Genomic DNA, 17,439 nt, shown 5'->3' on the forward strand with positions numbered 1-17,439 from the left:
ACACCAGTAACAACTCAGAACAGCAGAGGGAAGAGTCACCACACACACACACACACACACACACACACACTCAGGTCTGCAGTCGCCCGCCCAGCCCTAACTCACGCATTAGCAATGAGACAGGGTCACACTCCATGGCACGGGGATGAGTCACCACAACACCAGTAACACAACTCAGAACAGCAGAGGGAAGAGTCACCACAACACCAGTAACAACTCAGAACAGCAGAGGGAAGAGTCACCACAACACCAGTAACAACTCAGAACAGCAGAGGGAAGAGTCACCACAACACCAGTAACACAACTCAGAACAGCAGGGATGAGTCACCACAACACCAGTAACACAACTCAGAACAGCAGAGGGAAGAGTCACCACAACACCAGTAACAACTCAGAACAGCAGAGGGAAGAGTCACCACAACACCAATAACAACTCAGAACAGCAGAGGGAAGAGTCACCACAACACCAGTAACACAACTCAGAACAGCAGAGGGAAGAGTCACCACAACACCAGTAACAACTCAGAACAGCAGAGGGAAGAGTCACCACAACACCAGTAACAACTCAGAACAGCAGAGGGAAGAGTCACCACAACACCAGTAACAACTCAGAACAGCAGAGGGAAGAGTCACCACAACACCAGTAACACAACTCAGAACAGCAGAGGGAAGAGTCACCACAACACCAGTAACAACTCAGAACAGCAGAGGGAAGAGTCACCACAACACCAGTAACACAACTCAGAACAGCAGAGGGAAGAGTCACCACAACACCAGTAACACAACTCAGAACAGCAGAGGGAAGAGTCACCACAACACCAGTAACACAACTCAGAACAGCAGAGGGAAGAGTCACCACAACACCAGTAACACAACTCAGAACAGCAGAGGGAAGAGTCACCACAACACCAGTAACACAACTCAGAACAGCAGAGGGAAGAGTCACCACAACACCAGTAACACAACTCAGAACAGCAGAGGGAAGAGTCACCACAACACCAGTAACACAACTCAGAACAGCAGAGGGAAGAGTCACCACAACACCAGTAACACAACTCAGAACAGCAGAGGGAAGAGTCACCACAACACCAGTAACACAACTCAGAACAGCAGAGGGAAGAGTCACCACAACACCAGTAACACAACTCAGAACAGCAGGGATGAGTCACCACAACACCAGTAACACAACTCAGAACAGCAGAGGGAAGAGTCACCACAACACCAGTAACAACTCAGAACAGCAGAGGGAAGAGTCACCACAACACCAATAACAACTCAGAACAGCAGAGGGAAGAGTCACCACAACACCAGTAACACAACTCAGAACAGCAGAGGGAAGAGTCACCACAACACCAGTAACAACTCAGAACAGCAGAGGGAAGAGTCACCACAACACCAGTAACAACTCAGAACAGCAGAGGGAAGAGTCACCACAACACCAGTAACAACTCAGAACAGCAGAGGGAAGAGTCACCACAACACCAGTAACACAACTCAGAACAGCAGAGGGAAGAGTCACCACAACACCAGTAACAACTCAGAACAGCAGAGGGAAGAGTCACCACAACACCAGTAACAACTCAGAACAGCAGAGGGAAGAGTCACCACAACACCAGTAACACAACTCAGAACAGCAGAGGGAAGAGTCACCACAACACCAGTAACACAACTCAGAGCAGCAGAGGGAAGAGTCACCACAACACCAGTAACACAACTCAGAACAGCAGAGGGAAGAGTCACCACAACACCAGTAACACAACTCAGAACAGCAGAGGGAAGAGTCACCACAACACCAGTAACACAACTCAGAACAGCAGAGGGAAGAGTCACCACAACACCAGTAACACAACTCAGAACAGCAGAGGGAAGAGTCACCACAACACCAGTAACACAACTCAGAACAGCAGAGGGAAGAGTCACCACAACACCAGTAACACAACTCAGAACAGCAGAGGGAAGAGTCACCACAACACCAGTAACAACTCAGAACAGCAGAGGGAAGAGTCACCACAACACCAGTAACACAACTCAGAACAGCAGAGGGAAGAGTCACCACAACACCAGTAACACAACTCAGAACAGCAGAGGGAAGAGTCACCACAACACCTGTAACACAACTCAGAACAGCAGAGGGAAGAGTCACCACAACACCAGTAACACAACTCAGAACAGCAGAGGGAAGAGTCACCACAACACCAGTAACACAACTCAGAACAGCAGGGAAGAGTCACCCCAACACCAGTAACACAACTCAGAACAGCAGAGGGAAGAGTCACCACAACACCAGTAACACAACTCAGAACAGCAGAGGGAAGAGTCACCACAACACCAGTAACAACTCAGAACAGCAGAGGGAAGAGTCACCACAACACCAGTAACACAACTCAGAACAGCAGAGGGAAGAGTCACCACAACACCAGTAACACAACTCAGAACAGCAGAGGGAAGAGTCACCACAACACCAGTAACACAACTCAGAACAGCAGAGGGAAGAGTCACCACAACACCAGTAACACAACTCAGAACAGCAGAGGGAAGAGTCACCACAACACCAGTAACACAACTCAGAACAGCAGGGAAGAGTCACCCCAACACCAGTAACACAACTCAGAACAGCAGAGGGAAGAGTCACCACAACACCAGTAACACAACTCAGAACAGCAGAGGGAAGAGTCACCACAACACCAGTAACAACTCAGAACAGCAGAGGGAAGAGTCACCACAACACCAGTAACACAACTCAGAACAGCAGAGGGAAGAGTCACCACAACACCAGTAACACAACTCAGAACAGCAGAGGGAAGAGTCACCACAACACCAGTAACACAACTCAGAACAGCAGAGGGAAGAGTCACCACAACACCAGTAACAACTCAGAACAGCAGAGGGAAGAGTCACCACAACACCAGTAACACAACTCAGAACAGCAGAGGGAAGAGTCACCACAACACCAGTAACAACTCAGAACAGCAGAGGGAAGAGTCACCACAACACCAGTAACACAACTCAGAACAGCAGAGGGAAGAGTCACCACAACACCAGTAACAACTCAGAACAGCAGAGGGAAGAGTCACCACAACACCAGTAACACAACTCAGAACAGCAGAGGGAAGAGTCACCACAACACCAGTAACACAACTCAGAACAGCAGAGGGAAGAGTCACCACAACACCAGTAACACAACTCAGAACAGCAGAGGGAAGAGTCACCACAACTCCAGTAACACAACTCAGAACAGCAGAGGGAAGAGTCACCCCAACACCAGTAACACAACTCAGAACAGCAGAGGGAAGAGTCACCACAACACCAGTAACAACTCAGAACAGCAGGGGGAAGAGTCACCACAACACCAGTAACACAACTCAGAACAGCAGAGGGAAGAGTCACCACAACACCAGTAACACAACTCAGAACAGCAGAGGGAAGAGTCACCACAACACCAGTAACACAACTCAGAACAGCAGAGGGAAGAGTCACCACAACACCAGTAACACAACTCAGAACAGCAGGGAAGAGGATACATGGTTAGACATGGTCACTGACTGGATAACAATGTAGTGAATGCAGTCTTCACTTACTGCTACCTGCGTCCCACACATCAGATTAACCGTGATGGCATGACATCAAAGAGATGGCATTTAGAATAACCTATTAGCCTGCTGAATGAAGTGGTTAATGCCATCACTGTGCATTTGAATGGTTTCCTGAATCTTATTTATTCAACCTATATTCAGTTAAAGATGCACTATGCAGAAATAGCTCTGCCATTTCCTGGTTGCTAAAATTCCAAAATTTGCCTAATTTCAATTTATGTGACAAAAAAATCAAGTGTAATGTGTAGTCATTGTACCATCTAAACCGCTGTGAAATATATTTTCTATAACCAAAAATATTGTATTTTCAGCTGTTTTGAAGCTGGTGTACAAAAGTAAGACTAAACTTAAATCCGGGAAGCATAGAAATAGCACACATAGAACAGATCTACCGCTTAGACTTCGATGCGAATGACCGATCTATCAATTACATTTCTATGTGAATTTGGTCAAGTCGCCCAAGAAGTTACATATTTCTGCTTTTAAGAACTAATTATCACATACCAAGGCAACCTGACAAGTATTGGGTTGGTTGATGATTTTTTGAGTGTGCAGTAGGTTGTTGTTGGAGTGAATAGGGGTAGAGTTTTATCGAGAACACGCTAGGTAAGGCAGTACTATCGGTTACTCTCACTGTTGTCTAGGTGTAGTAGTGAGCTCAGTCTCTATAGGCTTCCTATTGTCACTGGGCCATTCATTGGTGAAGCACTGTCCTGGATATGAAAATAAAACTGATCCTTTTTATAGCCCCTCTCTTTCTCACTCTGACCCAGATTAACACACACACACACACACACACTGACAGGCAGGTGGGAGTCTTTTAGCCTGTATACCACAAGCTATCTGTCTTAGTTTTTGGATATGGAGCTGCAGTTTGTTCCTCGTTTAGACCAAGCTCTCGCATCGTGTTCCCAGAGGACTGCTAGGTAAATGGAGGTTCCTCTCTCTCTCTCTCTCTCTCTCTCTCTCTCTCTCTCCGGATCTTTCCCTGTCAGGAACCCGCTGCATATCTGTTGTTTACGTGGAAAAAGCAAAGTGACTCCATCTGGTGTTTCAGTATCTCAGCAAGCGAACACTTTCCCCTTCAACGTTATCATGTGCACAAGATCTGGGGTGTGTTCATTCAACAAAAAAACAAGTGTTTCTTATTGGACAAGTTCAGGCCGTCCTGCCATGTTTCAGTCCGTTTTCTGATGTTTGGTGCCTAATGAATGCCACCCTGATCTTTTCTGTTTCTCCACTTAATTCAGTTTAGTCTCTGCATTCACCCTCGTACTGTAGAGTTGTGGGCCTCTGGCACATCCCAAATGGCACTATAGCAGTTTTCCCCAGCTCCAGTCCTCCAGTACCCTAAACAGCACACATGTTTGTTGTAGTCCCCCAGACAAACTCACCTGGTTCAACTCATTGAGGGCTTGATGATTAGTTGACAAGTTGAATTAGATGTGGTTGTCCTGGGCTACAGCAGAAATGTGTACTGTTGAGGGTAATGGAGGATTCCCTACACCACTACCTTTGACCAGAGCCCTATGGGGCCTGCTCAAAAGTAGTTCACTAAAAGGGGAATAGGGTGCCATTGGGATGCACTCTACTGTAGGTCTATGGCCTTTCTAACATTGCTTAAACTTAAACGGAGATATTGTTTGTAGCTTTTCAATACTACAGAGACCAACTTGCGTCTTTATTTTCCCCTTGGTTATGAGTATCAAAGCCAGTTTCATTAATTACAGACAATATTTCATCCTAAGACGGTTGACCTCATTGGTTTAAATGGCAACAGATTCTTAACGCCATATTAATGACTTTTAGTGGAAACTAGGACGGCTTTCTGCGTATTGTAATGCCACCTACTGTATGAATGGCAGGGTATCAATCCTTCCAAGAGAAAAGGTTTTTGAATTTGGGATTCAAGCATTACATGAGTTTCCACATCATAACCAATTAGGTTATGTTGGTACACTGTGTGCTCTTGTTGAAATGTTTTGTGTTGTGGTGCATTTTTTTGGGTGGCGTAATATCCTGTTTAATCACTTCCTGTGTTTGACCAACAGAGGGCAGCAGAGGTCTCGCTGTCTCTCTCTTTCTGTCTGCTTCTGTCTTTCTGTCTCTGTTTTATGATACTGTTATGTTAATATTGTAGACACTGTCAAATAAAGTATTTTCAACATTGGAGATAATAACTGTGATGTCATATTGATGCCTGTGTTTCCTTGTCGTTGTGTTTTCCAGAGGTTTTCAGAGGAGGAGCTCTGAAGAGTATGGACTCCACTCCAGTGACTGAACTAAAGGGTCAGCTGAAGGGGCCTTAGAATGGGACCACTCCTCACTTCCTCACTTGTCCAAAAGTGCACTTCAATATCTACCTCTCAGTGACTCTGTGACTCCTAGGCCTATAGGGACTGCTGACTACTTATCACTGGTATTGCGTTGATCTGAGTCAGCTTTAATCAATGAAACACCTTGCTCAGTAGACGTCTCCCCACATATATAAACAGTTGTAAGCATGGAGTTCTCTGTGGTTTGACCTTGTTTTGAGGTCTTTAGCAGTTAGCGACATTAGCTTTCCCCACGCACTCCCGGAGACCAGAGATGAGTGTGTCTCAGCCCGGGGAACGCGTCCCCATCGGGGGCATGAACGGCTCCGCAATGAAGCTCCCTCTCCTCCGCACCGGTGACCGAAATGGCAATGCTTTCCCTGTCTCCTCTTCCTCCTCCTCTTCCTCCCCAGACTCCCTGCAGAGTCTGAGCAGCCTGGATGTCGACATGGAATGCGTGATGTCGTCCCAAATCAAAATGGGCGCTATCTCACCCGCTGGGGAACTGCCTCAGACTGAGTTCTCGGAATCCAACGACAACTCGGTGTCCGTCTACGTGGACGCTGATGAGGACTCCTGGAACGACAACCTGACCCTCGCCATGAGCATTGCTGGGATACGGGAGCATAGCAATGGTAGCCAAGGCGATCTCCATGACAACGTTAGCAGTGTGGCGAGCAACAGCGGTGGGAGAAGGGACTCTTCTCCGGACTCGGCGGCCACGGAGATCCCCGGTGACGATGATGATGTTGAAGATGATGAGGAAGGGTCGTTCCTGTCGGTGAGCTCGGACATGGTGATGAGGAGAATCAGCCTGAGCGACTCGGAGCGGCTCCCCAGCAGCGGGGTGTCCATCCTGGAGGACTCGGACACGGCCTCCCCCTCCACCACGGCTCCCATCCAGGCTCCACACTCCGCCCCATTGCCTGACCTCTGTAAGGGCCTCGAGGGGAGGAAGAGTCCTCATGCTGGGACCGTCACCATGGAACTCCAGAACCTCCAGACCGGGGCTAACAGCTCACCAGATCTGCCCGATAGAGAGGCGCTTCAGGTGGGGGTGGATCTGCCCGAGGAGGCCTGCACTCTGGATGTTCTCCCCATGGTGGAGGCAGCGGACACCGAGCCTGGTGTGGCACTAGAGGTTCTTCTCAGTGAGACTATAGTGTCTCCAGATTCTGAAGGCTTCACTGTAATCTCCCAGACCTCCACCTCAGTACAAGTCTCCAAGGGTGTGGATTTAGCAGTGTCCCCCGTTACCATTCCCCAGTCTCCAAACAAAGGGTCCAAAGGTGCGAGCCCCGCCTTCCGCAAGACCAAGGAACACCCGTGTGCAACTCGGGTCAAACCGAACGCCGCCATCGCCAAGACGGCGGTCACCACGACATCCAAACCTGGTAGGACCGACGTCAAGAGGTTCCCCAAACCTGACCTGAAGAATGTCAAGTCTAAGGTCATGTCCAGGCCTGCCTCTACAACCAGAACAGCCAATCAGACACAGGGAAAAACTGTTCCGGCCAATGAAAAGAAAGCCCCAGACGGAGTCAAAAGGCAAAAGTCGTCTTTGGGTCAAACCAAAGTAGCTTCGCTGAAGCCGAGCCCCAGACCCAGACCCAATCAAAACGCAGAGCCCAGAGTCTCTAACCAATCTGAGAAGAGGAGGAAGGGCACTTTAGGCAATGGCATTCGCTCCACCTCCAGCAGCTCTCTGGGTTCAGAGTTGGCTGTGGATGGGCACCAGAGGACCACTCCAAATGGAGAAGAGGAGGGTACTACAGGAAGGTGTACTACAGGGGACACTACAGAGGGAGCAGGGGGTGAGACACCTGTAGGACAAAGGAGAAGCAACGGCACAGTAAGTAGCCCTGTGTGTGTGTGTGTGTGTGTGTGTGTGTGTGTGTGTGTGTGTGTGTGTGTGTGTGTGTGTGTGTGTGTGTGTGTGTGTGTGGGGGGGGGTTCTATTACGGCCCTGTTTGAATAGTTTGAAAATCTTTCCTTCGTTCCTCCCTCTCTTCCTTGATGTAATCACTGATCTGCATGTCACATGATATAAGACCACACACCAGACTGCCCTCACCCAATTCAACTTGGCCAGATCAGTGACTTCCTCCAAGAAGTTAGGAAGGATATATTTTTAGTATCCACAACAGGGCCTGTTAGTGAACTGACTGAGATTTCCAGTCACCAGGAACATACTGTACTTTATCAGGATGATATGACGCGTGTATAGACCAAGCCCAAGGCTGGTTTCATCTCTAAACGGTGGGAGCAGTGGTTTTAGGTGAGGGAGTGGCAGTGGTTTGTTGTTGGTATTTTGCCTTTAAAACCATTGACAGGTTTCAACTCTTCCTGTGTTTGTTAGTGGCGTGATTGAGTAGTTCCTCAGGCAAGTCTGGCTGCGAGCATGTCATCACATGATTTAACTATGTTGTTATTCAGGCTTAAGTAATCCATGGCTAAAGGAGGGCTTTGGGTTTACATGTCAACTGTATTGTTCACTGCAGTATACTGCTGAACATTGAACACAGAGCAGTTTTGGGGTTCTGTTGAATGACAACATGAAATGCAGCGAGTCAAATCATTTTTTGTGGAATGTCTTGACATCTGCAGGGGTGTGTGTGTGTGTGTGACACGTCGGTTGTTGAATGTTCCGCCACATTCTGTTCTCAGTTTGAAACTGTCCTCAGAACAGATTTGTTTCTCAGACACTTCTCATATGAAGGCAAAAGCCATTTGTCAAACTGTTCGGAACAGCATAAGAATAGTCTGAACATTTATAGTAGTCAAGTCTTTTCTTTGAAAACTCGCCTGCAAACTCACTCCATATGTGCCCTGTGTTTACAGAAGACGAAAGAGGGAGGAAAGAGGGGGAGGAAATAAAGAGGGAGGGAATAAAGAGGGAGAGAGAAACTGGTCCCAGCAGTGAATCCCAGAGGGAATGTAGTACAATAGCAACTTTTTTACCTCAGAGTTCCAGCCTACTCCTATTTCCTCTCTCTCTCTCTCTCTCTCTCTCTCTCTCTCTGTCTCTCTCTCTCCTCCCCCTCCTTCTCACTCCTCCTGCCTGTGTGCGTCTACTTCCACATTTCTGCCTACGACTCTGGAATGGCCAACACCATGGTCTCGGTGCGCAGCTCCGAGCTGGGCCCCATGGGCTGGGACGCGGTAACTAAACGACAGCTCTTTCTGCAGAAGGTCTCCTCCAAGCTGGGGCCCTCATCGGTCAGACAGCTGCCCCAGGTCAAGGTCAGGGGGGCCGTGGGAGCGAGCAACACCGGGGGACCCTCCCTGTCTCCCACCTCTCCAGCTCCAGTAGGAGGGAGTTTTGGCTCCAGGCTGCCCCCTCCCGCTCCTCCTACGACGGGGAAGGACGGCCAGACCACTGGGAGTGTGTCTCCACCGAGAGAACGACCAAGTCAGCCAGCTGGTGACTACACACACACACACACACACACACACACACACACACACACACACACACACGTCTTTCTGTGTGTCAGCAACTTGATAAAGTGAATAAATGACAAAGTGTAGAAAACAGACATTGCTGTGTGTGTAGAGACTTGAAACTGTGTGTGAGCGCGTGTGAGTGAGGTTTGTGAGTGAGGTGTAGTGGAATGTGAAAGGCATTCTCAGCTCTGCAGTGTCAGCCTGCTCATTGCCTGCTGCTGCTGCAGAGATGAGGGCACTTAAACACACACTGGTTTGGGAGAACAAGACACACACACACACACACACACCACACACACACACACACACACTCAATACAGATCAGAACAAGACAATCAGACAGAAACAAATACATGGAGCAACAGAGAGATTGTGTGTGTGGACGTGTTTAACCAGAAGTCCCCACAAGAATAGTAAACAAACAAAAATTTGACTAACTGCAGACATTTTGTTGGTCCCCACAAGGTCAAATGCTATTTCTATGGGGTTTAGGGTTAAGGTTAAAATTAGTGTTAGGGTTAGAATTAGAGGTTGACAGAATAATCGGCATGGCCGATTTCAAATGTTTAATAACAATCGGTAATCGGCATTTTGGGATGCCGATTATGGCCGATTACATTGCACTCCATGAGGAGACTGCGTGGCAGGCTGATCACCTGTTACGCGAGTGCAGGAAGGAGCCAAGGTAAGTTGCTAGCTAGCATTAAACTTATCTTATAAAAAACAAGCAATCTTAACATAATCACTAGTTAACTACACATGGTTGATATTACTAGTTTAACTAGCTTGTCCTGCGTTGCAAATAATCAATGTGGTGCCTGATAATTTATCATAGAGTCATAGCCTACCTCGCCAAATGGGTGATGATTTAACAAGCGCGTTTGCGGAAAAAGCACTGTCGTTGCACCAATGTACCTAACCATAAACATCAATGCCTTTCTTAAAATCAATACACAAGTATATTTTTTCAAACCTGCATATTTAGTTAAAAGAAATTCATGTTAGCAGGCAATATTAACAAGGGAAATTGTCACTTCTCTTGCGTTCTGTGCAAGCAGAGTCAGGGTATATGCAGCAGTTTGGGCCGCCTGGCTCGTTGCGAACTGTGTGAAGACCATTTCTTCCTAACAAAGACTGTAATTAATTTGCCAGAATTGTACATAATTATGACATAACATTAAAGGTTGTGCAATGTAACACCAATATTTAGACTTATGGATGCCACCCGGTCGATAAAATACGGAACGGTTCCGTATTTCCCTGAAAGAATAAACGTTTAGTTTTTTCGAAATGATAGTTTCCGGATTTGACCATATTAATGACCAAAGGCTCGTATTTCTGTGTGTTTATTATATTATAATTAAGTCTATGATTTGATAGAGCAGTCTGACTGAGCGGTGGTAGGCAGAAGCAGGCTCATAAGCGTTCATTCAAACAGCACTTTCCTGCATTTGCCAGCAGCTCTTCGCAATGCTTGAAGCACAGCTCTGTTTATGACTTCAAGCCTATCAACTCCCGAGATTAGGCTGGCAATACTATAGTGCCTATAAGAACATCCAATTGTTACGGGAATTAAGTTATCAATGTTCTTAAACCGAACTTCAATTAAACTACTCAGTCTGCCCCCCAGAGGGTATAAGATTCTGGTTGAATGAAGCAGACTGAGACCCAGCCAACAATGATCAGAACGTTTATTTACGAGAGCTCTAAAATCCATACAATGCACACAGCCTTTTATATCACACATTTCGTCATACAAATTAACTTGCATCAGTAGAGAACTCCACACCGCTTTAGGCGGCTGTATTTTTTTCACAGTACACAGACCACCTGTCTCCTTATCTTTTGCCAGCCTAGCCGTTTTCGGGCAGTTGTTCCCCTCCCTAACTTAGGGAGGCCCATTTTCCTGTTCCTTTCACAAGGTTGTCTTATCAACTATGCCCTGCTCATTTTGAAATAGTAACAGTGTCTTAGTCTTAAACAGTCTACTCACACACATTAGTACATTAACATTATAATCACTCGGTTATACATTTTCAGGGTGAAATCATTTAGTCAAACCTAATTTCCATTACAATCCAATAGTCAAAGGTATATGAAATACAAATGGTATAGAGAGAAATAGTCCTATAATAACTACAACCTAAAACTTCTTAACTGGGAATATTGAAGACTAATGTTAAAAGTCCCACTGTAGCTCAGTTGGTAGAGCATGGCACTTGCAACGCCAGGGTTGTGGGTTCGATTCCCACGGGGGGCCAGTATTTAAAATGTAATAAAAATGTATGCACTTTACTGTAAGTCCCTCTAGATAAGAGTGTCTGCTAATTGACTAAAATGTAAAAGGAATCACCAGCTTTCATATGTTCTCATGTTCTGAGCAAGGAACTGAAACGTTTTTTTACATGGCACATATTACACTTACTTTCTTCTCCAACACTGTTTTTGCATTATTTAAACCAAATTGAACATGTTTCATTATTTATTTGAGACTTATTTATGTATTATATTAAGTTAAAATAAAAGTGTTAATTTAGTATTGTTGAATGAGTAATTGTCATTATTACAAATATATATAAACCGGACAATTTGTTTTATCGGTATCGGCTTATTTTTTGGGGCCCTCCAATAATCGGTATCGGCGTTGAAAAAGCATAATCGGTCGACCTCCAGTTAGAATTAAGTTTAGGGTTAGGAGCTATGGTTATTTTTAGGGTTAGACGCTAGTGTTAGGTTTAGGGTTAAGGTACGGGTTAGGGTTAAGGAAAATAGGATTTTGAATGGGACTGAATTGTATGACCCCACAAGGTTAGCTGCGCAAGAGTGTGTGTGTGTGTGTGTGTGTGTGTGTGTGTGTGTGTGTGTGTGTGTCTGTGTGTGTGTGTGTGTCGATCTCCAGACTGTGTGTTTCTGCTTGGATCTGTCTCAGTTCTGCTCAGAGTTACATAAGATAACTCGCTCTCTCTCTATTTTCATCTCACTCTCTCTCATCATGTTCCCTCACCACATGTAACCTACTGCATCTTTTAAAAGCCATTTAAAATGGGAGACTGACGGACTGTGTGCTGTGCGTGTGACCATGCGTGTCTGCGCTCTAATTTTACTCTAACTTCCCTCTGTGTGTCCTCAGAGGAAGTTGAAAAGCATATGCAACCCTCTCTCTCTCTCTCTCTCGCGCTCTCTCTCTTTTTGGGTCTTTCTCTCCTTCTTCCTTCTTTCGGGTCCTCTCTTCCTTCTGCCAGAGGGGTTGGATCTAATGTTTGGTTCTCTCGGTCCCCATACACACAAAAGGCTTTTCTTGTGTGAGAAAATTGAGACTACTGTTAGCGTGACGTGGGTCATTGGGAGTAAGTCCCAAATGCCACCCTATTCCCTATATAGTGCACTTCTTTTGACAAAAGCCATATGAGCCCTGGTAAAAAAGTAGTCCACTGCATAGGGAATAGGGTGTCTTGGGACGTAGTCTTAGTTACGCGAGACATGAAGATGTTGTCTTCCATCAAGTCTTCAGACGTAGAAAATGTACACCTTTCCTACGCACTTCTCAGTGTTTGGTATTCAGACCCGTAACGCGCTCTGCAGGTGTGGCTGAATACATTTTCTTCAACCGCTGAAAACCCTCCCACTTGCTGGCCAACAGATTTTCTCGTGGCATTTTCATTCAATGGGGGTTTCAGTACATTTATCTTAAGCCATCCCTTTAAATACGGTGTATCTTTGATTTAGAATTCTGTTGACCGACTCACTAGACTATATGGAGAGAACAGGTTCAGAATGTTAGGGATCAATGAAAGAAAGCCATCTAAATGAATGCATTTTCATCTCTGTTTTACATTTTAGACATTTAGCAGACGCTTTTATCCAGAGTGACTTACAGGAGCAATTAGGGTTAAGTGCCTTGCTCAAGTGCATATCTACAGATTTTTCACGTAGTCGGGACGGGGATTTGAACCAGCGACCTTTCGGTTAACGGCCCAACGCTCTTAATCGCTTGGCTACCTGCCACCTTGTTTTAGCACCAATTGGCAGATTTAAAAATAGTCCGATTTTTGTTGATTTATTTAGGGTTAAGAAAGTGTTTATGAGTCATAAAACAGGTTTGGAGAGCCTTTAATCAAAAATACTGTGGTTTGATTCATCCTGAAAATTGCCACCTTCAGTTTGTCAACCCATGGTAATGTTGCATGATTAGTGTCCATAGAGTTATAACAGGGAGAATAATGTACAATAGTAGGCTATACCCTCACCTATAGCCTCCACTAACCATCCGGTTCTAACTGTTACGGCTTGGCCTGCACTCCGCTCCATAACAGTTTACTTAGCCTACATGTAAAACAATTACGGACGTGACGGCGTTTACAGAGGATGATAATGAATGTAAACGAAACAATGGAATGATAATGTAGGCTATACCACCTGAAGGGAACTAACAGTAAATTGGCGGTTGAATATGTGTGGTTATTAGGTCTACTGATGGTCGATACTGATAGTGGCTAATATTTAACATGATAGAAATGGGAAACAGAGAAAGTCGGGTTAGCCTATAATTAAGACATTCGAGAGTAACCATCCCTGCAAGTTAAAATACGGTACAATTAAAATTCGGAATAATGCCAAAGCATTTCATAAACTTTACTGTGGGAAAGTTGATTTGTTGATAATGCTTCAGGTTGCTGACTGGTTTAACGTTTGTCTCCAGCGACTATAATGTAAAATAGATCTAAAACAAATCATTTATATTTACAATCCCCTGACCCAAACGGATGACTCATTTACCTAGCTCTTATCAATAGCTCTTATCAAGTTGTAAATGACAATGTATGGAGAATGGTTTTATTTCTGTCTGAAAAAAGAAAGTAGAGTCTTTTTCCACTTGTAACGGGTAGGTAGACATTCATGGTTTCCTTGCGAGTAAAGATTGTGAAATTCTGAGGGAATTAAGTCAAGGTCAGAATACAGCATATCTGTAGACACACCTCCTCCACACCTTCATTTATTCAAGCTCCAGCCCCAATGAATACCGTGTGAATATAATGCTATTCTCATGCTTAAGTTTAAGGTCAATATATGCATGGAGAGAAAAGTGCATAAAACAAAGGAATTGCATTCCATTTACACACGCTTAACCCTGGCCGGAATTCCATCACAATAGCCTGTCTGTAATTTACCTATTTGTTTCTATAGCCACTAGGCTGCAGTGTGTGATTTGGGACAGTTGAGATTCGGGGGCGGATTGAATATGAGGGTGTGTGTGTGTGTGTGTGGAAGAATGAATCTATCAGAAAACCAGATCTGCGTCTTGTCAGAAAAGGTCAAATTCTGAGCGGACAATAGTTTGCTTGTTTCTGAAAAACAGTGCCAAATTTGATCCCGAACTCTGGCCATGTTGAAAAGGCGTCTTTGAGAAGCACATTCAGAAACCTTCTCCACCCAAATAAGAGTTCAAAGGCTGTCTGTTACTCAATCACCATCAAATGTTATTTGGTCACATACACGTGTTTAGCAGATGTTATTGCAGGTGTAGCGAAATGCTTGTGTTTCTAGCTCCGACAGTGCCGTAATATCTAACAAGTAATATCTAACAATTTCGCAGCAATACACAGAAATCTAAGAAAAGGAATGGAATTAAGAATATGTCAATATTTGGACGAGCAATGTCAGAGCGGCATAGACTAAGATGCAGTTGAATAGTATAGAATACAGTATATACTGAGATGAGTAATACAAACTATGTAAACATTATTAAAGTAACTAGTGTTCCATTTATGGCCTGTGATTTCAAGTCTATGTATGTAGGCAGCAGCCTCTAATGTGCTAGTGATGGCTATTTAACAGTCTGATGGCCTTGAGATAGAAGCTGTTTTTCAGCCTCTCGGTCCCAGCTTTGATGCACCTGTACTGACCTCGCCTTCTGGATGATAACGGGGTGAACAGGCAGTGGCTCGGGTAGTTGTTGTCCTTGATGATCTTTTTGTCCTTCCTATGGCATCAGGTGCTGTAGGTGTCCTGGAGGGCAGGTAGTTTGCCCCCGGTGATGCGTTGGGCAGACCGCACCAACCTCTGGAGAGCCTTGTGATTTGCGGGTGGTGCAGATCAAATCAAACTTTTTGTCACATGCGCCGAATACAACGAGTGTAGTCCTTACCGTGAAATGCTTACTTACAAACCCTTAACCGACAGTGCAGTTCAAGAAGAGTTAAGAAAATATTTACCAAATAAACTAAAGTAAAATAATTATAAAAAGTAACACAATAACAGTAATGAGGCTATATAAAGGGGCTACCGGTACTGAGTCAGTGTGTGGGGGTACAGGTTAGAGGTCATTTGTACATGTAGATAGGGGTGAAGTGACTATACATAGATAATAAACAGCGAGTAGCAGCAGTGTACAAAACAAATGGAGGGGAGGGGGGTGGGGTCAATGTAAATAGTCCGGTGGCCATTTGATTAATTGTTCAGTCTTATGGCTTGGGGGTTAGAAGCTGTTAAGGAGCCTTTTGGTCCTAGACTTGGCGCTCCGGTACCACTTGCCGTGCGTTAGCAGAGAAAACAGTCTATGACTTGGGTGACTGGAGTCTCCGGCAATTTTATGGGCTTTCCTCTGACACCGCCTATTATATAGGTCCTGGATTGCAGGAAGCTTGGCCCCAGTGATGTACTGGGCTGTTTGCACTAGCCTCTGTAGCGCCTTACAGTCAGATGCCAAGCAGTTGCCATGCTAGGCGGCGATGCAACCGGTCAGGATGCTCTCCATGGTGCAGCTGTAGAAGTTTTTGAGGATCTGGAGACCCATGCCAAATCTTTTCAGTCTCCTGAGGGGGAAAAAGTTTTGTTGTGCCCCCTTCACGACTGTCTTGGTGTGTTTGGACCATGATAGTTTGTTGGTGATGTGGACACCAAGGAACTTGAAACTCTCCACTACAGCCCCATCAATGTTAATGGGGGCCTGTTCGGCCCGCCTTTTCCTGTAGTCCACGATCAGCTCCTTTGTCTTGTTCACATTGAGGGAGAGGTTGTTGTCCTGGCACCACACTGCCAGTTGGTTTGGTGTAAAAAGCGTTGTCGTACCAGGAGGTGATACAGGATGCTCTCAATTCTGCATCTATAAAAGTTTGAGAGGGTTTTTGGTGCCAAGCCAAATGTTTTCAGCCCCCTGAGGTTGAAGAGGCGATGTTGCCCTATCTTCACCACATTGTCTGTGTGGGTGGACCATTTCAGTTGGTCAGTGATGAGTACGCCCAGGAACTTCTCCACTGCGGTCCAGTCGATGTTGATAGGGGGGTGCTCCCTCTGCTGTTTCCTGAAGTCCACGATCATCTCCTTTGTTTTGTTTTGTTGAGTGAGAGGTTATTTTCCTGGCACCACTCTCCCAGAGCCCTCACCGGTCTCGTCGTTGTTGGTAATCAAGCCCACTACTGTTGTGTCGTCTCCAAACTTGATGATTGAGTTGGAGGCGTGCTTGGCCTAATGTCTTATGTGGTTACTGAGGCAACATGCTTGTGTTCAAAGACATGCTTGTTCTTGTGTTCATTCTTACCTTGTTGTAAACACTCACCGCAAGGTGAACACACAACTCCTAATGTTGCCTAGGTAACATAAACATGTATATGTGTATCTTCCTAAGACATTCAGGCAACCAACACACAGCTATAAGTTCTCAATTATACACTGAGTGTACAAAACGTTATGCTCTTTCCATGACGTAGACTGACCAGGTGAATCCAGGTGAAAGCTATGATCCCTTATTGATGTCACTTGTTAAATTCACTTCAATCAGTGTAGATGAAGAAGGATTTTTAAGCCTTGAGACATGGATTGTGTATGTGTGCCATTCCGAGGGTGAATGGGCAAGACAAAATATTTAAGTGCCTTTGAACGGGGCATGGTAGTAGGTGCAAGGCACACCAGTTTGTATCAAGAACTGCAGCGATGCTGGGTTTTTCACACTCTAAAGTTTCCTCGTATTTATCAAGAATGGTCCACCACCCAAAGGATGTCCAGCCAACTTGACACAACTGTGGGAAGCATTGGAGTCAACACGGGCCAGCATCCCTGTGGAATGCTGTCAACACCTTGTACTATAG

At 45.5% G+C, this 17,439-nt stretch overlaps 1 protein-coding gene across 3 annotated transcripts in view; it reads left to right on the forward strand.

Moving 5' to 3' along the window:
- mtus1b (microtubule associated tumor suppressor 1b) overlaps positions 1-17,439 on the forward strand; it is a 96,238-nt gene that overhangs the window by 28,268 nt on the left and 50,531 nt on the right. For all 3 annotated transcript variants that reach the window (XM_045722932.2, XM_045722931.2, XM_045722929.2), the window contains 2 exons: positions 5,823-7,760; positions 9,098-9,332. In XM_045722932.2, coding sequence (XP_045578888.2) covers positions 6,183-7,760; positions 9,098-9,332 — 1,813 coding nt within the window. In that variant the 5' untranslated portion in view covers positions 5,823-6,182. The remainder of the gene's footprint in view (positions 1-5,822; positions 7,761-9,097; positions 9,333-17,439) is intronic.

Source organism: Salmo salar, chromosome 08 (genome assembly GCF_965601325.2).
Source record: "Salmo salar chromosome 08, fSalSal1, whole genome shotgun sequence".
In the NCBI taxonomy this organism is placed as follows: domain Eukaryota; kingdom Metazoa; phylum Chordata; class Actinopteri; order Salmoniformes; family Salmonidae; genus Salmo; species Salmo salar.